This window comes from Neoarius graeffei, chromosome 19, assembly GCF_027579695.1.
Source record: "Neoarius graeffei isolate fNeoGra1 chromosome 19, fNeoGra1.pri, whole genome shotgun sequence".
Lineage (NCBI taxonomy): Eukaryota > Metazoa > Chordata > Actinopteri > Siluriformes > Ariidae > Neoarius > Neoarius graeffei.
In genome coordinates, this window is record NC_083587.1 from 45,650,749 (window position 1) to 45,675,051 (window position 24,303).

Sequence of the window (24,303 nt, forward strand, 5' to 3'; positions counted from 1 at the left end):
AAAAAGGAGAAATCCATTACATTATTATACATACAGGGCACTTTTTCGATGGAATAAAAACATTTTATTTTTTCACGGCCCAGTTTCCATCAAATCCTGCGCTCTGATTGGCTGGCGAGCGGGTCCGTATCCTACGATACGGACCTCTGGTGACTCACTCGTTCACAACAAACATCATAGTAGCAATTTTTGTCAACATTTATTTTTGCATTTCTCAGGAGAATAGCATTAATTTTACAGCATGGATAGCGATAACGACGGTGTTCACAGCGAAAGCGAGTTTTACTACCCTGAGGAAGAGATAAAATAAAACATTTCAGGAGAAAGCTAAAAACCTCTAACTGTTGCTAACGCCGAGCAAAAACATGGCTGAATCCTGAATGACTCAATTTTGTATAAATCGGGGACTACATAGGTGGCAAAATGTAGAGGTTTTTTTTGCTTGTTTTTTGTTTCTTTTCTGCCATAGAAGTGCACTTGTATACCGAGAAGGAAGCCATTTGCATTACAGCCGTGAATGAGGATTCAAAATGGTGGTTCGGCTCGGTTTTCCCTTTCGGGCGCTCTCGTTTTCTGTTAGAATTTGGTAAAGAAAAAAAATAAATATGTGGCAGATCACAGAATCCAGGGACACATGTCGGCCCAGGGGCATTTTGAGTTATTGACAGATTCAGAAAGTACAGTTTCTAAGCTTTCCAATGATGCGTTCCATGTGGAGATCTGACAATATTTGAAGAATGTGTGGCCTTTTGAAAGTGTATACTTCTTAAAACAGAAAAGGGAGAAAGTCGCCCTCAAAGTTTTCCATCTCAGCTACTCTGGGTGTAGGGCGGGCACATAATGGTGCTCATTTGCATGATATTAAGGAAAGCCCTACCCCCTACGAGCTAGCACGATACTACTTTCATGTAAAGGGCAATTCCATGTAAATGTCAACCTCACCATGCAAAAATAAAGCAACATGTAATACATCAAAACCACTCCCAGAGATATCACCTAGGCCTGTATTTTACAGATGTGAATAAGTTGAACCAATTTGTAACCAACCTAATGTCACTGTCAGTCTTTCTTTCTTATAATGTAAAACCCAAGCTAAAATCAACTTTGATCATGTACAATTCTATATTATTGCCACAAGCCACAGAAATGTATGCTAAAATCCACAAAACAGCAAAACAATAGCCATCCTAAATATTATTTAAGAACTTTGATAGTTTTAGCTGATATTTAGAGAGTTTTTCAAAGGGTTATGGTGGTTAAATTGCTGATTTTCTAAACATATGCCATGTCTATTTCAGATGCGTCACATCCATAACGGAATTATGTCACATCCATAACGCTGATTTTTTTCTTCCTAGATTCTGCTTGAAATAGAAAATATTTTAAACAAAGGCTTTTTTTATTTTCAGCTAAGATTCCTTTATTAAATGCATGCCTGCATTTGGATATTATGTTTGCAATTTCACAGAGTTTGATGAATATGCGTAGTCACCCTGGAAATGGGGTATTTTTTCCGTCACATCCATAACGCATGTCTTTTTTGACATTTTCTAGAGTTCTAAATGTACTATGGGAATTCTTTTTTTCCCATGACTTCTCCAATATGAGAGGTCTTAAAAATATACAACAAATTTTAAAATACTGGAAAGGAATAAAAATTAACTAGGTCAGTTGTTGCCATTTTGAGTCCAAATGTCACATCCATAACGCTGGAATTGCTCACTACCGTCTCCCCGCTATTAAGAAAAATCTTAACAAAGAGAAGCAAATGCTTCAGGAGCAACGAAGAAATGAGTGGTTAAAGAGAATGACGAGAGGAGTTAAGCCTGAAAACGCCAGAGAAATTTGCGATGGTATTTAAAATGTATTTTTAAAAAATAGAAAGTCGGAAGTGAGTATGGACGAGTTTGCATAAGGATCTCATTTTATTTCTGCTCGCATTCGAGTTGGCTCCTTCATGAAAGTGTTCAAACAAAATCAAATGATTTTCTTACAGATGAGCCCAACTTCCTTATTTGACACGGAAAACCCAGATTGGACACCAGACAAACAACACAGATATAACTCGGTAAAAAAATCCAACAAGGAGCGACATGCACGATATATCCTGAAAGAACAGAAAAAACTAAAAGCAGAGAGTGCTGAAGCTTTGTTTTTGTTATCGGAGGAACCCAGTCCTGTGCAAAATGTCACCATGGAGCCAGAGTGTAGTAATGACCCTACAGTCTGAGTTACACACACACACGAACCTTACAACAGCTGCATGCATGTGAAATGGAAATAAATCGACTAAGGCAGGAAAAACTATTTTGGATAAAATTGTTATTGTCCGTTACACGTTTATCAACCTGTGACTCAGTTGTACCTTTTTGAATAGAGAATAAATGAAGAGGGAACTGAACATTAACAGTTTACTGAAATTATTATTGTAACAGTAACTATAGTTACTATGTGACGAGCTACAACTGGAATGTGCTGATTCTGTTAGCATTTGTAACTTACTGTACCATCCACTTATTAGATAAAATTTAAAATAAAATCTTACATTGTTTGAAAGTCTAGAGCAAGATATTTTTTATTGTACAAATAACACTTCAGATATTGTTTTAACAATAATAAATATTGATGTACAAGGGCAAATACAGCCCCAATTGCATACCGTATAATAGTGCCCAAATTATGGGCTTGTCAAAAGGCCCAAAATAGAACATACGAAAATCACCCAAATTAGAAGAAAAAAATCCTGTTTCATAAGGGTGGAGAACCCAGAATATTTTTAAATTATTATTAAATGTCATTTTTTGGCATATATATTTCAATTTGTTGTTCAGTTGCTTCATAACATGAAGTGAACATGAAATGCGTCGAGCGATTACCGTAAACCGTGTCTGAGTCTCTGACGTCTGAATGTCGTAAAATGTACTTCCTTTGTTGTGAAATTCTCAACGATTCATGATAACACGTGGCTGTCGGTTTGTGATACTGTTGATAGTATAGATTGATAAGTGGTCGTGGTAGACCTAAGACAACTGGTAAATCACATAAGAACAGCAGTTCATATATTCATGGAAAACGCACAATCGATGGCATTATTAAGTCTACAGGCGGGGGAATGGAGAGGTTTATCACACGACAGAACAGTCAGAAGACATCAGACGATATTGTTGACAAGGTCGAGGTCATTGATTTGTCGTCTGCAACAGCTGCCTTACAGTTGCCAGGTACGCTATGGATTTTTATGACGTATTTTATGTGAGACTTTTATGTAATCTGCTTTGTGCCAGCTTATTTTTAAACTTGAGTGAAAAATTATTTTTATCCCATTTATGGCAAAATTAATTTATACCAAATTATATTGGAAGTTGAATTGAAATAGATGTGCGCCCAAATAGATGCTGTGATCATAATTAGGCTTACAAAATATAAGCTATTATATCTAGTACTTGATTTTTTTTACTTTTCATGTTTAAAAACATGGCTTAACGCATACATTTAATTATAAACTTAAAAATTTTTTAGGCTCGCTACGCTCGCCATGGTGCCCAAATTAAAAACCTGTCTTTGCCCCGAATGTATACCGTATTTTTCGGATTATAAGTCGCACTTTTTTTCATGGTTCCGCTGGCCATGCGACTTATACTCCAGTGCGACGTATATATGTGTTGTTTTTTTTTCACCGCGGAATAACTGGAGCTGATGCTGAGTCTGACGACAGCCACGCAGAAGAAGAGGAAACGGCGCTTCATCTGCCGCTGGAGGCAGAGTTGTTCAGAAGCGACACCGAGGATGAGGAATTCAATGGATTTGCTGATTTGGAGTGAAATCATCAGCTTGATAAACTTGATTGACCTGTGTTTTATTATTAATGATAGGCCTATAGTTATTTAAATAAGTTATGTAGTGATTTTAGGCAGTGCTTAATTTGTGAAGTGGGAGGTCCCAGAACGCAGGAGGTGGGTGGGTCCGGCGACTCAAAAAAAAAAAAGGCGGAGGATAGTTTACTAACTTTACGCACATGCGCTTATTGTGTGTGTAAAATAATAATAATAATAATATCAGACATTATGATCTTAGAAAACGCTTTAGTGACAAACAGTTACAGACAGTAATATGTCGTGATATTATATTATAAAATATTAATTTTTATTAGTCTATATATTAAATTATATTTTACATTTATCTTCTAAAATAACAGACTGTACTCATCACAACCGGTTTATTTCACCATTGGAGATCAGATCACACAAGACATGAGTTAAATGACTCATTTTAAGGATTTAAGTAGGGAATTTAAAAGCGGTTGTTGTTTGTTTTTGTTTTTTTCACTAGACGGTTGTTTTTACTACCGTACCTGTCTTTGGAGATGATATACCTATAGCCTACTTGACCTCTGATTTGATGAAATAAAATTCGACAAAAATGAAGAATGACACTCCTCGATGATGACTACAGCTTTAATAACACAGATGAAAGAGCCATGGGGCGATAATAAGCCCTAGCGGTAAAAATATTCTAAAAGCAAACTGATTAATGGATCAGTAATAGGCTACTAATATTAGTTATAATAATAATATAGGCTATTAGTAATAACGATAGTGATAGTATTAAAGATAGTAGTAGATATTTAAAATAATCAGACTAGGCTACTTACAGGGCAAAGGGCGCGTTATCACTGCTCAGCTGTTCGTTTATTAAATAAACAATGCAGTCGCGCAGTAACCACGCGCCGCTTATCAGACAGAATCACAGACTCTATGGATAGAATAACCCTTCAAAAAAGTGTGACTTATAGTCCGGTGTGACGTATATATGTTTTTTTTCGTCTTCATAATGCATTTTTTGGCTGATGCGACTTAAACTCCGGAGCGACGTATAGTCCGGAAAATACGGTAAATGGAGTGTAAATAGCTCTATAACTCTGTCCTTGGGGTTGTTGAGACATGGAGGGGAGGGAATACCATCGAGCTCACAGGTCAGGTAGGAGTCCTTTTGAGAGTAAATACTTTGACTTTTGCAATATTCTGTTCCCAAAAGCTGATCGGGATGTTGGGGGGGATATCTTTTACACAAAGGAGGTTTTCTTGCTTTTGTTTTTTATTTATTTATTTATTTTTTAATATAAACTGTTCTGTGTCAGGGATTTTTTTTGGGGGGGGGGGGCAAAAGAAGGTATATTCCAACATGTAGCTAATGTTAACACTAAGCCACAAATCTGCATCGTCACTTTGATCATTTCAAGGAATTTTGTACGGATCATAACTGCTAATAAACTCTAATTTCGATGTACTGTATATCTAGCCTTTGCTTCTTTCTGACTAAGATTATCCAAGTAATGTGGTAGTAGAGGGTTTTTGTTTTTTTTTAAAGCTGTAGTTTTTTTCGGACAACAGCAACACACATCGGGCATCTTCACTTGGCTTCAGTATGTGAATAATATGTAAACAAAGTTCGCTTGTCCCCCAGGTATAGGGTAGCAACAGTTGCTAACGTAAATGTGACATCAGTGCAAGAGGTCATTGAACGGTTCATTTTGCAGACTGGAGGTCGATTCCGACAGATTTGGCATGGCTCTGTCTTCTTGGTTCACATTGCTATGGGCCGTCATATCTTAATGGGGGCGGTACCATTTAAAAGAAAAAGAGGCGATTCTATATAAGCGTGCACTTTTGTAACTGGCCTGCTCTCTCCGCCTATTTTCTTTGTATGGCCATTCCAGACTGGGAAGGTAGCAGCTCTCTTTGAAAGGCCCAGTACATCCCCAAGTCACATTTGACATATCTTCAAAAACAAGATGGAGCGGTTTTCCACGGCATGTCCCCTTTTTAAGAGATTTGCCATTTTAATGATTTAAATTATTCTGAATCATCTTCTGAAGCATGAGCATCTCTCCCTTTATTTTGCATGCTGCCAAGTGACCTTCTTGAGGTACTGTTCCTGAACACAGCACACCTTTGCCACTCTCTGTCATCCTTGTAGTGCACATTTTATATAAATCCTTTAATCGTTCACTTCTGCTTTGGGTGCTACAGTGGTGCTTGAAAGTTTGTGAACCCTTTAGAATTTTCTATATTTCTGCATAAATATGTCCTAAAACATCAGATTTTCACACAAGTCCTAAAAGTAGATAAAGAGAACCCAGTTAAACAAATGAGACAAAAATATTATACTTGGCCATTTATTTATTGAGGAAATTGATCCAATTTTACTTTTTTGCCACTCACAGATGTATGTGAACCTTTGCTTTCAGTATCTGGTGTGACCCCCTTGTGCAGCAATAACTGCAACTAAACGTTTCCGGTAACTGTTGATCAGTCCTGCACACCGGCTTGGAGGAATTTTAGCCCATTCCTCCGTACAGAACAGCTTCAACTCTGGGATGTTGGTGGGTTTCCTCACATGAACTGCTCGCTTCAGGTCCTTCCACAACATTTCTATTGGATTAAGGTCAGGACTTTGACTTGGCCATTCCAAAGCATTAACTTTATCCTTCTTTAACCATTCTTTGGTAGAACAACTTGTGTGCTTAGGGTCGTTGTCTTGCTGCATGACCCACCTTCTCTTGAGATTCAGTTCATGGACAGATGTCCTGACATTTTCCTTTAGAATTCGCTGGTATAATTCAGAATTCATTGTTCTATCAATGATGGCAAGCCGTCCTGGCCCAGATGCAGCAAAACAGGCCCAAATACTACCATGATACTTCCACCACCATGTTTCACAGATGGGACAAGGTTCTTATGCTGGAATGCAGTGTTTTCCTTTCTCCAAATATAACACTTCTCATTTAAACCAAAAGGTTCTATTTTGGTCTCATCCATCCACAAAACATTTTCCCAATAGCCTTCTGGCTTGTCCACGTGATCTTTAGCAAACTGCAGACGAGCAGCAATGTTCTTTTTGGAGAGCAGTGGCTTTCTCCTTGCAACCCTGCCATGCACACCATTGTTATTCAGTGTTCTCCTGATGATGGACTTATGAACATTAGCCAATGTGAGCGAGGCCTTCAGTTGCTTAGAAGTTACCCTGGGGTCCTTTGTGACCTTGCCGACTATTACACGCCTTGCTCTTGGAGTGATCTTTGTTGGTGGACCACTCCTGGGGAGGGTAACAATGGTCTTGAATTTCCTCCATTTGTACACAATCTGTCTGACTGTGGATTGGTGGAGTCCAAACTCTTTAGAGATGGTTTTGTAACCTTTTCCAGCCTGATGAGCATCAACAACGCTTTTTCTGAGGTCCTCAGAAATCTCCTTTGTTCGTGCCATGATACACTTCCACAAACATGTGTTGTGAAGATCAGACTTTGATAGATCTCTGTTCTTTAAATAAAACAGGGTGCCCACTCACACCTGATTGTCATCCCATTGATTGAAAACACCTGACTCTAATTTCACCTTCAAATTAACTGCTAATCCTAGAGGTTCACATACTTTTGCCACTGACAGATATGTAATATTGGATCATTTTCCTCAATAAATAAATGGCCAAGTATAATAATTTTGTCTCATTTGTTTAACTGGGTTCTCTTTATCTACTTTTAGGACTTGTGTGAAAATCTGATGTTTTAGGTCATATTTATGCAGAAATGGACAATTCTAAAGTTTTCACAAACTTTCAAGCACCACTTTATGGGTACAATAAGAATGTCTGTCTCTCTTGTATAATATTTGTCAACTTATTGCCCATTTGTTTACTTTAATTTTCCTTAAATGAATCCTGCACATATCAGGCAATTTATTCTGCTAGTGCTATTCTAGTTATACATTTATACAATATTTTATATGGTTGTAGTTATAAATTTCAGACATGGACTATCAGTTGATTTTTATTATTCTCCTTGAAAGTCTGCTTTTATGATGTGCAAAGCACACTGAAGCACATCTGCTTTTCTGGTTGAACTCAACAGGTCAATATTTTCCCTATCCCCCCCGGTCTTATTTTTCGCAGTGCTGGATTTGAGGATTTGAATCCTCTTTAATAGCAGTGCTGTACTTTATTTACTCTGTAGAGTATAAACGAGAGGTTTTGGATCATATTAAATATTCTCCAGTTTTCCTTACCAAGCAAAATGAATTTGCAGAAAATTTGAACAGCGGTCCTTCTTTATCAGAGTGGATACCAATGAGTTTATTCAGCATTTACTCGAGAAATGTGGTGATTGATAAATCTAAGTTTGAATCCCATGAGTTTGTGTAAATTACATATAAGGAGATTCATAACTTGCTAAGGAGAATAACCTAATGTAAACCTCGACTGACAGGCTTGCAGAATTACTGTAAATGTATGCTAGCAAGTCTCGAAAATCTAATTCAATTGCATGGACAACTTTTTGTGAAAAATCTTTGTCCAACTTTGTTTCATGTTAATGGCTTGAAAGACAGCTATCCGAGAAAGAAAACTAGTGTTGCTGAAACATTCGAGGAAGTTTGGTGGAAATTAGTTTGGCTTGTGCGATGAAAATAGTTACAGCTTTCCTGAGCGAGGCATATTATCAGTGAACTTAGGAGCGTCTGTAAAGACGAACTTTCATTATTTCACAATGGCTACGTTTACATGCACGTCCAAATCGAGCTGCTGTTGGTAATCGAGCAAAGGGTCCCAGCAGGGGTGCCAGAGAAATCCAATCCTACATGCACAAGTGAAATCGGGCTATTGTGCAAGGTGCATTGTGCACCCGAGCCACACGTGGCGCTACACGCCCCATCGTGTTGGTACACTTCCGGTTGTCATCATGAAGAAGAGCTATAGTGTTGCCAGATACTGCTGACGTATTCCAGCCCAAAACTTGTTCAAATCCGCTAAAATGCACTTAAAACACCCAATCTGGCAACACTAGCAGTTCCGTGTTCAAGCTGTTAGGCTTGCTCTAACAGACTATGGCTACAAACTGTCCGGCGCAGACCACTGTTTTGTAAGACAACTTATTTTGCACAATAATATTTTTCTAAAGTCCATTTTTTGCTTACAAAAAAATATATTTTTTTTTTTGCTTACAATTTAACTTGTGTCTTAATAAACACACAAAAAGTTCAGTTGTTTTGTTTTTATTGACATTCTTCAGATGTTGGACACATATACAACCCCGATTCCAAAAAAGTTGGGACAAAGTACAAATTATAAATAAAAACGGAATGCAATGATGTGGAAGTTTCAAAATTCCATATTTTATTCAGAATAGAACATAGATGACATATCAAATGTTTAAACTGAGAAAATGTATCATTTAAAGAGAAAAATTAGGTGATTTTAAATTTCATGACAACACATCTCAAAAAAGTTGGGACAAGGCCATGTTTACCACTGTGAGACATCCCCTTTTCTCTTTACAACAGTCTGTAAACGTCTGGGGACTGAGGAGACAAGTTGCTCAAGTTTAGGGATAGGAATGTTAACCCATTCTTGTCTAATGTAGGATTCTAGTTGCTCAACTGTCTTAGGTCTTTTTTGTCGTATCTTCTGTTTTATGAGGCACCAAATGTTTTCTATGGGTGAAAGATCTGGACTGCAGGCTGGCCAGTTCAGTACCCGGACCCTTCTTCTACGCAGCCATGATGCTGTAATTGATGCAGTATGTGGTTTAGCATTGTCATGTTGGAAAATGCAAGGTCTTCCCTGAAAGAGACGTCGTCTGGATGGGAGCATATGTTGCTCTAGAACCTGGATATACCTTTCAGCATTGATGGTGTCTTTCCAGATGTGTAAGCTGCCCATGCCACACGCACTAATGCAACCCCATACCATCAGAGATGCAGGCTTCTGAACTGAGCGCTGATAACAACTTGGGCCGTCCTTCTCCTCTTTAGTCCGAATGACACGGCGTCCCTGATTTCCATAAAGAACTTCAAATTTTGATTCGTCTGACCACAGAACAGTTTTCCACTTTGCCACAGTCCATTTTAAATGAGCCTTGGCCCAGAGAAGACGTCTGCGCTTCTGGATCATATTTAGAAATGGCTTCTTCTTTGAACTATAGAGTTTTAGCTGGCAATGGCAGATGGCACGGTGAATTGTGTTCACAGATAATGTTCTCTGGAAATATTCCTGAGCCCATTTTGTGATTTCCAATACAGAAGCATGCCTGTATGTGATGCAGTGCCGTCTAAGGGCCTGAAGATCACAGGCACCCAGTATGGTTTTCCAGCCTTGACCCTTACGCACAGAGATTCTTCCAGATTCTCTGAATCTTTTGATGATATTTTGCACTGTAGATGATGATATGTTCAAACTCTTTGCAATTTTGCACTGTCAAACTCCTTTCTGATATTGCTCCACTATTTGTCGGCGCAGAATTAGGGGGATTGGTGATCCTCTTCCCATCTTTACTTCTGAGAGCCGCTGCCACTCCAAGATGTTCTTTTTATACCCAGTTATGTTAATGACCTATTGCCAATTGACCTAATGAGTTGCAATTTGGTCCTCTAGCTGTTCCTTTTTTGTACCTTTAACTTTTCCAGCCTCTTATTGCCCCTGTCCCAACTTTTTTGAGATGTGTTGCTGTCATGAAATTTCAAATGAGCCAATATTTGGCATGAAATTTCAAAATGTCTCACTTTCGACATTTGATATGTTGTCTATGTTCTATTGTGAATACAATATCAGTTTTTGAGATTTGTAAATTATTGCATTCCATTTTTATTTACAATTTGTACTTTGTCCCAACTTTTTTGGAATCGGGGTTGTGTATATACACACACACACACACACACACACACACACACACACACACACACACACACAAATACAATGACTTGTTTATGTACACAATTCACAGCTATGCAACAGATGTATTTGGTGATACAGTAAGTGAGCTAAATTTTAACAGTGCAAACAATGCCACAAAAAGAAAAGATTCATGCCGTTGTCATGATTCGTTGTCATGCCGACCGAGGCTGTTGTGTTTCCCGCTTGTGGTCTCGTCACTCGTCACTTCCGGAAGTAGCTCGACAACTAGCTCGATAGGGTTTACATGCGCGAAGTAGCTCGGCAGAAATCGCATAAACTAGGTCGTATAGCTCGATTCCGAGAAATCAAGTTCGGTTCAATTTCAGCCGAATTAAGGTGTATACATGGCATTTTGAACTTCGATTTCAGTCGAGCAACGGCAGAAATTCGATTCTCTCTATGTGCATGTAAACGTAGTGACTGTGAAGTGCTTGAATTCGGCTTGTTTTTAAAATCACTTGAATGAACCTCAAGCAAGGTTTTAATGTTTTGAACTAAATTAAAGCAGTTCCACCTAGACGCAGTCCTGTTTGTAAAAAGTGACCCACGTAGTAGTGATTGTTGAACTAGCAATTTGATTTTGTGAAACTTGAGTATTATAATTTTGTAATATGTAACATTTTGTCTATCCATCCAACCACAGTTGTGCTACCTGCATGCTGACCTCTTCAGGAACCTCAGTGCCAAAGAGACCAAGAAATACTTTGTGGACTTCTATAACAATTTTTTGGACAAAGGAGCAGTGAGTGAAAATGCATGCTGAAATCTCACTGGACTATAGTAGGAAATAGATGCCTGTATCATTTCATGTGTGTCTTATCTTTTTTTCTTCTCAGTTTCCAATCTGTCACCATCTCATTTGCTTTCCATGTTTTTCATTTAGTCTGTGAGCTTGCTGTTTTTTCTTCTTTTCTCTACTGGCCAGCGTCTAAATGAGGGAATGACTTCAATACTACTTCTTCTTTGTCTTTTGAACCTTTCTTCAACACCTGGATTCTTAACTCCTGGTTCACCTTGCAGAATTTGAACATTTTCTTCATCAAATACACCTGGTCTTACTAAGACCAGCGCCTAGAAATTAACTGGATGAACAGTTGGCTGAAGTTTAAGGGAACCCCAGAAGTTAGGATTCTCCTTTTCCTTTCATTACCTGTGAGAGTCTGATTTGGTATATTTCAGCCGAAAAATATTTCATCAGGAACTCCGAAATGACTTTGGCTGGAACTTTTTGGAGCTGTAGGACTGCATACAAATAATATCCTTTTCAACATAACATCGATTACTCTTTGCTTTGTCTTTTTGTATCTTTTTTTTTTCTTTCCCCTTCCAGATTCTCAGAGTATCAATCCCACCTCATATAACATATGAGTTAGGTAAGCCGATTATCTCAGAATTATACTGTTGCATCTTTTTTTTTTTTTTTATTATTGTTACTGTTATGTTTTTATAACTTTTCAAGAAAACCTTGAGCATGCAACAGTTAATCATAAAATACATAACTAAATCACTATGTTGAAGTGGTTTATAGTTAATGTAAGGGGTTAAAGTAATTATTTTTACATAATTTTTAACAATTATTAAAATGTTAACACACAACACTTTTTTTTTTTCCCTTCCCCATTTGCCATTATTGTTTAAATGGATTGGTGGTTAATATTTTGGATGTGGTGTTTTAGAAAATATTGATTCATTATGTTTGAGGTGGTTTTTTTTTTACCCCCCCATGTGTTCCAGACCGCACTCGTCCAGACCTCATCAGTGAGGACCAGCAGAAGCGATTTGCTCAGGAAATGCAGCACATGCACATCTGTGAGGTCCAGCGTCAACTTGATGACTTCAGGTCAGAGAAGGGTTATCGTACTCGTGCTCACTACTATAAAATGATCTTATGATGTATGCCTGTGAATATTTAGCCTGCATAATTGTTACATCCATGTTGTCAAACACCGTCATGAACGGAGACCACTGGCAACTTAACCTCCTAAGGCCCAAGCTGTGTGTTTTTACATGCATTTTTTATTTCTCTTTGCTATTTGGGCTTATTAGAACCTGATTAGAATAAAAAACTAAGCATAATCTTTTGATAAGATGTACTTTTAGAGAAAAAGTATGTCCACATATGTGGATTCTTGTTCCGAATTTCTAAAAAGTGCTGTCCACGCATGTGACCGCTAAGCCCTAGGAGGTTAATGTAATGGACTAGTTAGCGGAATACAGTACAAAGTTAGACTACCTTCCTTTCCTCTGTATGTTTTCGTCGACAAAAGTCATGGGAAAAGATATTGTTTACTAGAGATGGTTTATCACTAATTTGATCCCATGAAATATGTTGCTCGATCCTCAGCTAGACTGTCAGATTGGAATCGATATCTGAAATACAACCCCAATTCCAAAAAAGTTGGGACGCTGTGTAAAGCATGAATAAAAACAGAATGAGAGAATCTGTAAATCATGGAAACTCTATATTTGTTTGAAAATAGTACAAAGACAACATATCAAATGTTGAAACTGAGAAATTTTATTGTTTTTTGAAAAAATATATGCTCATTTTGAATTTATCATCAGCAACAAGTTTCCAAAAAGTTGGGACCGGGGCAACAAAAGACTGAAAAAGTTGCATAATGGTAAAAAATAATAATAATAATAATTTGTTTAATTGGCAACAGGTCAGTCAGATGATTGGGTATAAAAAGAGCATCCCAGAGAGGCGGAGTCTCTCAGAAGTAAAGATGGGGCGGGGTTCACCGCTCTGTGAAAGACTGCATGGGCAAACAGCGCAACAATTTAAGAATAACGTTCCTCAATGTTAAACCACAAAGAATTTGTGGATCACATCATCTATGGTCCATAATATCATTAAAAGATTCAGAGAATCTGGAGAAATCTCTGTATGCAAGAGACAAGGCTGAAAACTGACACTGGATGCCTGTGATCTTCAGGCCCTCAGGCAACACTGCATTAAAAGCAGACACGTGTCTGTAGTGGAAATAACTGTATGGGCTCAGGAACACTTCAGAAAACCATCGTCTGTGAAAACACTTCATTACTGCATCCACAAATGCAAGTTAAAACCAGATATAAACAATATCCAGAAACCCCGCCCCCTTCTCTGGGCCCAAGCTCTTTTACAATGGACTGAGGTGAAGTGGAAAACTGTCCTGAGGTCTGATGAATCAAAAGTAGAAATTCTTTTTAGAAATCATGGACACCATGTCCTCCAGGCTAAAGAGGAGAGGGACCATCTGGCTTGTTATCAGTGCACAGTTCAAAAGCCAGCATCATTAATGCTGAATGAGATAAACACATTTCAGAGCAATATGCTGCCATCCAGACTAAATCTTTTTCAGGGAAGGCCTTCCTTCTTTCAGCAAGATAACGACAAACTGCTTTCTGCAGATATTACAACTGCATGGCTCCGTAGTAAAAGAGTCTGGGTGCTAAACTGGCCTGCTGCAGTCCAGACCTGTCTCTCAGTTAAAACATTTGGCGCATTATGAAGTGCAAAATACAACAAAGGAGACCCTGAACTGTTGAGCAGCTGAAATTGTATATCGGCAAAGAATGGGACAACATTTCTCTTTCAGATCTACAGCAATTGGTCTCATTAGTTCCCAAACATTCACAGAGTGTTGTTAAAAGTAGAGATGATGCAACACAGTGGTAAACATGCACCTGTCCCAACTTTTCTGAAATGTGTTGCTGACATCAAATTCAAAATGTGCATATATTTCTCAAAAAACAATAAAATTTCTTAGTTTCAACACTTGATATGTTGTCTTTGTACTATTTTCAATGATCTATAGGGTTTTCATGATTTTGCAAATTATCGCATTCTGTTTTTATTTACGGTTTACACAGCGTCCCGACATTTTTGGAATTGGGGTTGTAGTCATGAGACCATTAACAGTAAGGCAGAGATAAAATAAGGTATCTGTTTAATATAAAATAATGCTGAGAAGGAAAGAGTTACATGTGTGTATGAATGAGAGAGAATTTTATGCGGTTGCGTGACGATATGAAGTTTATCTTCAAGTGAGCGACGCAAAGGAGTGAAAATATTTTTCAACACGAGAAGATAGACTTCCTATCTTCAAGCCAACATGTAACATTCTTTATATTATATAGACGCATGCACAAAAAAGGCGGCACGGTGGTGTAGTGGTTAGCGCTGTCGCCTCACAGCAAGAAGGTCCTGGGTTCAAGGCTGGCGAGGGCCTTTCTGTGCAGAGTTTGCATGTTCTCCCCGTGTCCGCGTGGGTTTCCTCCGGGTGCTCCGGTTTTCCCCACAGTCCAAAGACATGCAGGTTAGGTTAACTGGTGACTCTAAATTGACCGTAGGTGTGAATGGGAGTGTGAATGGTTGTTTGTCTCTGCGTCAGTCCTGCGATAACCTGGCGACTTGTCCAGAGTGTACCCCGCATCTCGCCCATAGTCAGCTGGGATAGGCTCCAGCTTGCCTGCGACCCTGTAGAACAGGATAAGCGGCTACAGGTAATGGATGGAAAACACTGGGAGTGATGTCATCAGAGTGAAGTATCAGAAAATGTGTTGCTCACTCAGATCAGTGATTGTATTTCATATGAAAAATGGCAGTTTTTCAACACAAGAAGATAAACTTCATATCTTCAAGCCAACGTGTGATTTTATTATTATTATTATTATTATTATTATATAGACACAAACTACTCACCCAAATTTAACAAAATAATTCATTAATTTCCTTACAAGTGACCTAGAGATTTGTCACTGTTTTGGTTCTCTTTGTCCTGGATGTAGCTCATCTGAAAAATACGAGTGGTGTATTTATTTTTTTTTCTAGTAAAGCTGTCATGTCCATAGGAGATGAAGAAGAAAAAATTTTAAAAAGTGTGCGCGTGCATCAGAGGACACACATGACCTTTAGTTGAAAATTGTAGCAGATGGTGATTTGTTTAATTTGAATATCTTTGTTCTTCCTGTGTGTAAATTTATATGCCGAGTTCTCCAAACCCGTTTGCTGGACCTGTAATAGTTGCAGAATTTTCTCAGCAACTGGATTTCACCAGTCATTATCCTTGGTAATACCGTGCCGGTTGAAAGTTTGGGGATCCCTACTCATTCATAGGTTTTTCTGTAGTTTGATTCTTGTTCTAGAATGTAGAAAATACTGAAGACATCAAAACTATGAAATAACCTATGGAACATGTATGGAATTTTGTGATGTTTTAAAAAAAATCATATTTTAGATTCTTTAAAGTAGCCACTGTTTATCTTAATGATGCTTTGCACACTATTGGCATCTTAATCTGTATATATCTGTTATATGCTTTTCGATTAACTGCTGTGCCTTGTCAAAAGTTAGTGGAATTTTTTGCCTCCTTAATTTGAGATCAAATAGTAAATAATACAAATACAATAAACGGCTCTATTCCACAACTATAGTAATCCATATTGTGTCAAGAACCACTCAACTAAATAAAGAGAAACAACATCCATCATTACTTTAAGAGACACAAAGTTGTATTTTAATTAATAAAAAATCTGAATTCGAAGGGGTGTCCAAACTTTTGACTGGTACTGTGTATATAGTACAGTGGGGCAAAAAAGTATTTAGTCAGTCACCAATTGTGCAAGTTCTCCCACTTAAAAAGATGAGAGAGGCCTGTAATTTTCATCATAGGTACACTTCAACTATGAGAGACAGAATGAGGAAAAAAAAATCCAGAAAATCACATTGTCTGTCTGATTTTTAAAGAATTTATTTGCAAATTATGGCGGAAAATAAGTATTTGGTCAATAACAAAAGTTCATCTCAATACTTTGTTATATACCCTTTGTTGGCAATGACAGAGGTCAAACGTTTCCTGTAAGTCTTCACAAGGTTTTCACACACTGTTGCTGGTATTTTGGCCCATTCCTCCATGCAGATCTCCTCTAGAGCAGTGATGTTTTGGGGCTGTCGCTGGGCAACATGGACTTTCAACTCCCTCCAAAGATTTTCTATGGGGTTGAGATCTGGAGACTGGCTAGGCCACTCCAGGACCTTGAAATGCTTCTTACGAAGCCACTCCTTCATTGCCCGGGCGGTGTGTTTGGGATCATTGTCATGCTGAAAGACCCAGCCACGTTTCATCTTCAATGCCCTTGCTGATGGAAGGAGGTTTTCACTCAAAATCTCACGATACATGGCCCCATTCATTCTTTCCTTTACACGGATCAGTCGTCCTGGTCCCTTTGCAGAAAAACAGCCCCAAAGCATGATGTTTCCACCCCCATGCTTCACAGTAGGTATGGTGTTCTTTGGATGCAACTCGGCATTCTTTCTCCTCCAAACACAACAAGTTGAGTTTTTACCAAAAAGTTCTATTTTGGTTTCATCTGACCATATGACATTCTCCCAATCCTCTTCTGGATCATCCAAATGCTCTTTAGCAAACTTCAGACGGGCCTGGACATGTACTGGCTTAAGCAGGGGGACACGTCTGGCACTGCAGGATTTGAGTCCCTGGCGGCGTAGTGTGTTACTGATGGTAGCCTTTGTTACTTTGGTCCCAGCTCTCTGCAGGTCATTCACTAGGTCCCCCCGTGTGGTTCTGGGATTTTTGCTCACCGTTCTTGTGATCATTTTGACCCCACGGGGTGAGATCTTGCGTGGAACCCCAGATCGAGGGAGATTATCAGTGGTCTTGTATGTCTTCCATTTTCTAATAATTGCTCCCACAGTTGATTTCTTCACACCAAGCTGCTTACCTACTGCAGATTCAGTCTTCCCAGCCTGGTGCAGGTCTACAATTTTGTTTCTGGTGTCCTTTGACAGCTCTTTGGTCTTGGCCATAGTGGAGTTTGAGGTTGTGGACAGGTGTCTTTTATACTGATGAGTTCAAACAGGTGCCATTAATCCAGGTAACGAGTGGAGGACAGAGGAGCCTCTTAAAGAAGTTGTTACAGGTCTGTGAGAGCCAGAAATCTTGCTTGTTTGTAGGTGACCAAATACTTATTTTACCGAGGAATTTACCAATTAATTCATTAAAAATCCTACAATGTGATTTCCTGGATTCTTTCCCCCCATTCTGTCTCTCATAGTTGAAGTGTACCTATGATGAAAATTACAGGCCTCTCTCATCTTTTTAAGTGGGAGAACTTGCACAATTGGTGGCTGACTAAATACTTTTTTGCCCCACTGTATATTGGCACAATATAGGGCTTCTTATAGGGTTGAGACAAACATCACTAAATATTGCAATATTTGGAGAAACAAAAAAATGTTTAGATAGGAAAATTAAGACAGTAGGTCAACATACTGGTTAAGTTTGTTTTTGATCAAACGGACAATTTAGTTTTGTTTCAGCAGCTTTTGTCATGTTTTCTTAACGTTTCAGCATCAATTCGAGCATGATGTATTGTTCAGCTCTACTTTCTTGTTCGTCCAACCGTATAACCTGTTAGGCAGAAGAGGATGATGGGAATGACCCCCAATGAACAGGAGCTGGCTGAGGTAGAGAATCACTATCCAACAGACCGTGTTCCCAGAGAAATGAAGGAGAAAGCGGTGGCTGAGAGACTTCTCGAGAAGCTGACTGAAACCAAGTGAGTTTGCAAAATGTTTGAAAAGATAGCTGTTTGCCTCGAAGTGTATGCGTGAGAGTGTGTTTTGTAATGATTTATGGCTTTTGGAAGGGTTTTGTATATTCTGTGCAATAAGCATGCAGTGATGAATTGTGATACAAATTTATAATGATTTCAAATCTGTGAAATAAAAAAAATTAATCGTGGTTCTCATCAGGCTGCGTAATCTTAGTTTTTCCCAGATGTAGTTCCTTTGTTTAGATAGGAGAGGGTGCAATAATGTACAATAGTGGAAACGCACATGACTTCACCCAAGGTGGAAGTAACGCAGCTCTAGTGCTGCAAAAAAAACCCACAAACCGATCTAAAATGGGAAAGAGCTGTTGTGCGATTGACTGACTGTCCAAATAACTTTAAGAAATCGGAGCTCTCTTTTTATGGACTGGTGAAAGCTACAAAAAAAAAGTAGAAAATGAAGATAGTACAAATATTAAAAGTTTATTGAGAAGGCTTAAAGGGCTGATGACACGAACATGACTCTATGCAATTTCTTAAATAAACTATACAACATGGCAAACATGTTAGATTTCTGTTATTACGTGAAAAGAAGCTGTTACGTGAATATCCAACTTTTAATTGCACAGCGCAAGAAAACTGGGTCCGTGGCTCGCGGCCATGTTGTGACGTCAGCGGGAGAACACGCTGCGGTTCACTGGCTGTTCTACTCTGGTTCTACTCAATGGAAATGGCGCATGAAAACGCCGGTGAACTCTCTAGTGCTAGCTCTTCCTCTTCTGGGAGTCTAGAATTGTGTTGATCTCTTCCGAATAGAATCTATGATAGCCTACCCTCTTTACCCTTTGCCTCATTGCTAGGCGGCAGTTACATGAAAGCCGCAAGCTTTCACAAGCAAATACATGACTGATATCACGCCGACTTTATGATTACATTTATGACTATCATGTAGAATCTATAGCTCTACGTACCTTTATCTTATGTCGTTTCACAACACATGTTCTGACCGGAGGACTGTCTTTGGATCCGGCATGGCTACTAGTAGACCCTCTCCGGAATACTGGCAGTGTTGCCAGATTGGGAGTTTTCCCGCCCAGTTGGGTGGTTTCAAGTGCATTTTGGTGGGTTTTGAACATATTTTGGGCTGGAAAACGTCAGCAGTATCTGGCAACAGATACTGCTGACGTTTTCCAGCCCAAAATATGTTCAAACTGTTGATCAGTCCTGCACACCGGCTTGGAGGAATTTTAGCCCATTCCTCCGTACAGAACAGCTTCAACTCTGGGATGTTGGTGGGTTTCCTCACATGAACTGGTTGCTTCAGGTCCTTCCACAACATTTTGATTGGATTAAGATCAGGACTTTGACTTGGCCATTCCAAAACATTAACTTTATTCTTCTTTAACCATTCTTTGGTAGAATGACTTGTGTGCTTAGGGTCGTTGTCTTGCTGCATGACCCACCTTCTCTTGAGATTCAGTTCATGGACAGATGTCCTGACATTTTCCTTTAGAATTTGCTGGTATAATTCAGAATTCATTCTTCCATCAATGATGGCAAGCCGTCCTGGCCCAGATGCAGCAAAACAGGCCCAAACCATGATACCACCATGTTTCACAGATGAGATAAGGTTCTTATGTTGAGATGCAGTGTTTTCCTTTCTCCAAACAGAATGCTTCTCATTTAAACCAAAAAATTCTATTTTGGTCTCATCTTTCCACAAAACATTTTTCCAACAGCCTTCTGGCTTGTCCACATGATCTTTAGCAAGGTGCAGACAAGCAGCAATGTTCTTTTTGGAGAGCAGTGGCTTTCTCCTTGCAACCCTGCCATGCACACCATTGTTCAGTGTTCTCCTGATGGTGGACTCATGAACATTAACATTAGCCAATGTGAGAGAGGCCTTCAGTTGCTCATAAGTTACCCTGGGGTCCTTTGTGACCTCGCTGACTATTACACGCCTTGCTCTTGGAGTGATCTTTGTTGGTCTGCCACTCCTGGGGAAGGTAACAGTGGTTTTGAATTTCCTCCATTTGTACACAATCTGTCTGACTGTGGATTGGTGGATTCCAAACTCTTTAGAGATGGTTTTGTAACCTTTTTCAGCCTGATGAGCATCAACAACGCTTTTTCTGAGGTCCTCAGAAATCTCCTTTGTTCGTGCCATGATACACTTCCACAAACATGTGTTGTGAAGATCAGACTTTGATAGATCCCTGTTCTTTAAATAAAACAGGGTGCCCACTCACACCTGATTGTCATCCCATTGATTGAAAACACCTGACTCTAATTTCACCTTCAAATTAACTGCTAATCCTAGAGGTTCACATACTTTTGCCACTGACAGATATGTAATATTGGATCATTTTCCTTGATAAATAAATTACCAAGTATGATATTTGTGTCTCATTTGTTTAACTGGGTTCTCTTTATCTACTTTTAGGACTTGTGTGAAAATCTGATGATGTTTTAGGTCATATTTATGCAGAAATATAGAAAATTATAAAGGGTTCACAAACTTTCAAGCGCCACTGTATGCTATGCTTATAATACAAATCCTGTCGCTTGCATTGGTCTTTGAGCTTTACTTGACACACTGACGAATAACCACCATCCATAATAAACCTGGGTCCCACTAGACTATAATGCCTTTCTAGATGATCATGGAAGATGTCCCAGTATTTATGGTGCGAGTTGCATAAAATCCTATCGCTAGCCGGAAGGCAGTTTTCACAGACGTACATTTCTGTTTATCATCTTTCATAAATTTAGCAAAGAGGGGACTTGAGGGACTCTTGTACCGGGGGAGACCCCACACTGGACTGTTTGTCGTGGATGTAGGGAACTCGTCCCTTTCAGCAAAGTCGTAAAATGTTTATGGGTCACCAGAGAGATGCCATTCATGGTGCTGTGCCACAACTGGGATTTTCCTTTCAAAAAATTATAACGGATTTAATTGTCCAGAAACAATAGGCTTAAAAAGGCCAAATGCAAGCATTTCCAACATTTTCAGGTTTAAGGAGCGTATGGGAGGACATCGGTGCAAGTGGGAAAAAAAAAACCCTCGGCTGCATGGTGGAGTTTTGGGTGATTCTACAGTAATGCGTAGTGATTTTATTTTATGTATATTTTCAGAATAATCCTTTTGTAACCACAGTGAAAATTTCTCTTCTTCATATGTCCCAGCTTGTTAAGGATTTGGGGTCAGAGCACAGGGTCAGCCATGACACAGCACCCCTAGAGCAGAGGATTTAAGGGCCTTGCTCAAGTTGAGCTTCTAATCAGTAACCCAGAGCTTTTATGTAGTCATGAAAGTGTTCCGGAATTTCCTGGAATTCTGGATTTCTCGATTTTCCGCTGGATTTTTTCTGCTAATGACCCGGAAATCCAGATATTTGACACAACTCTTGAAAATCTCCGGTTTTCCGAATGGAGAAACGTATTTTTCGGATTTTTCGCGTTCCTAGATGCGGCGTAATACTTCACATCGTCCTCGCATGGGCGGAGTCATTAAATAGCCCAAACACAGTTCATTGATTAAATACAGGCATTCTTTGTTAACGGCGCGCGTGCCGGAGCTCGTTAGGCGCACGTGCTAAGGCGCGCAGGACTGACACCGTTCTGCACAAGCGCAACACGATTGCACTAGAAAGCATGTTCAAGCTGCCAGTGTAGCTGCAGTCTTTTTAGTTGTGAATTACGAGTATTTTCTCTTGTTAATAATTCGCCATGTCAAAACAAGCAAAACTTTCCTCCTTCTTTCGACGTGAAGAGAGGTAAGCAATTTGTTATATATAGATATTTTTTCCCATCAAAGTTTCGAAGCGAAGTTTTAGTGCCGCTTCTAGAACACAACATCAAGAAAACGTGGAAGAAACGGCAATGGAAGAGCCGGTTTCTAAGCTACCTAAAATTAGCAATGCAATTATTTTTTGTTACATAATGCACTCAGGCTGCCAGTCAGTGTGTGACACACACACACACACACACACACACACACACACACACACACACACACACACACACACACACCCTACACCCCTGATTTATATGAGAAATTTGGTATTCATTGGTGTGTTTAAATTTACAGACAATACGAACCAATGTAAACAATTGGCTTCAACTCGGATAAATATGAAATTGGAAATTTTTAGCTCGCGTTAGCTTATGCAAACGCACAACTCTACTAAAAGATTGATAAACGAGGCTCAATGTCCCCAACATTGAAACCTGAAAGCTTTAGAAACTCTAACAGACCTTTACTTTAACAGTACTGTTTTGGGATTTTGCGGAGTTTACCTTCAACTGTTTTTTTTTTTTTTTTTCCTAAGTAATGAACTGTGTAGCAGGAAAATCACAGCGTTTTCTAAATTTGATATTTTTGACATGTTAATCACATGGGTGCAAGTTTTCCGGCATGTGCCGGAAGCTCCGTTTTTTTCGGTTCTGAAAAAGTCATTTTTCCAAATCGTGTAAATCCGTTAAGATTTTTTTTTGGGGGGTGGCCCTCTCACTGTCTCACTCTCATAGGGCCAATGATTTTCCGTGATCGCGGAAAACGGACGGAATTTTTATAGTGAAACATTGCTCGCACGTCAAAGTGTAACTGCCGCAGAAGGCTTCTGCGTAACTGCCGCTAATGCCCAAGCAGACGTGCCTTTCTGGTCAAGGCAGCTTTGTTGGTGATTGTGAGTGGCTTGTGGCACACCTAGCCAGCCAATGAGCTGCTTGTTTACAGATTCGCCCCCCGCGTCGCAACCAGAATGGCGACCGCGAAAAAGAAACGAATGCTCTGGTGGCCAAGGACGCCATATGGCTGCCAGTGGCGAGTGTGGACGTTGAGCGCTCCTTTTCCATGTATAAACCTCTTCTAAATGACAGAAGATTCAGTCTCACGGAGACCAACACTAAACAACTTATGATGCTCTATCATAATGGCGATGTCGAGCAGCGTTTCTCGGAACTCAGAGTGCTCAATGATTGATCTGCAAGGAACATTCAGGACCGTCATTACAATCAAAGTTAAACTATTCTAGTCTGTTTGAGGGTGTGTTCTGTTAGGAAACATTGTTTCATGAGTTTGTGGTGTACTAAAAAAGATGGATATAGAGTAATATTTTTAAAGTCAGTTATGAGTATTGTCATTACAGGCTCAGTAAGTATTACTGAATATTAATTTATCAGTACTCTCAATATCATATTGAGATTATATATGCTATTATATTGCATATATTATATATGAGATGGGTTTTTAGTTAACGGTGATCCTAGTTTCTTGATTTATCTGTTATCAGTATGTCAGGTAAAATATTGAGTTGTCTCAATCTGTGATCCCACTTTAATTTTTTTAATTAATGCAATTTATCAGCTTCCTGTCAGTGTAATTGTTTTATTATATTTTTTTTTCATGAATGACTTCATCATGCAAAGGACCATTTGTGTCTAGAGATGCAATACTTTGAAACCCAAGTAAAATTATGCTAGCCACAATTACTAACTTGGAGCCAAACAGAACAATTTTGAACTGAAATTGTGAAACGGAATTGAAACGGAATTTTTCATTGTCCGAAACGGAAAAAGACAGATTTTGAAACGGAAAATCATTGGCTCTACTCTCAGCGTATTACCGGGTTACCGCGGTACAGTCTCTGCACGAGACAAATCTTTTCATCTCGTCTTCGCCACAAACCTCATTCAATTTATACGCCGCTCACCGACGAGCGGTCCTGACTAGCCCGTTGTTTCACGGTGTTATACATGTGTGATGATATGTTTCACGCACGTAGCACGTTGTTCAACCAAATCAACACAGCTATTCCAGTGTATATATTGTAAAAAAGGTATTGTTGGTAACTCGCCAGCGCCCCCTATAACGATCCCACAATTTCCTTGCGCGCTCCACCCGGATGTGACGTGAAGTGGAACTGCTTTAACTGTATCGAGAGCGCCTCGATTCGCTCTCTCATGTTCTGACTACTGGAGTGGTCGGACGGACTGTAGGCACGCTCGCCTACAGTGTTG

At 39.2% G+C, this 24,303-nt stretch overlaps 1 protein-coding gene across 5 annotated transcripts in view; it reads left to right on the forward strand.

Moving 5' to 3' along the window:
• Positions 1-24,303, forward strand: part of arhgef1b (Rho guanine nucleotide exchange factor (GEF) 1b) — a 171,052-nt gene that overhangs the window by 55,976 nt on the left and 90,773 nt on the right. For all 5 annotated transcript variants that reach the window (XM_060900162.1, XM_060900164.1, XM_060900165.1 and 2 more), the window contains exons 5-8: positions 11,366-11,464; positions 12,053-12,095; positions 12,457-12,562; positions 18,148-18,288. In XM_060900162.1, coding sequence (XP_060756145.1) covers positions 11,366-11,464; positions 12,053-12,095; positions 12,457-12,562; positions 18,148-18,288 — 389 coding nt within the window. The remainder of the gene's footprint in view (positions 1-11,365; positions 11,465-12,052; positions 12,096-12,456; positions 12,563-18,147; positions 18,289-24,303) is intronic.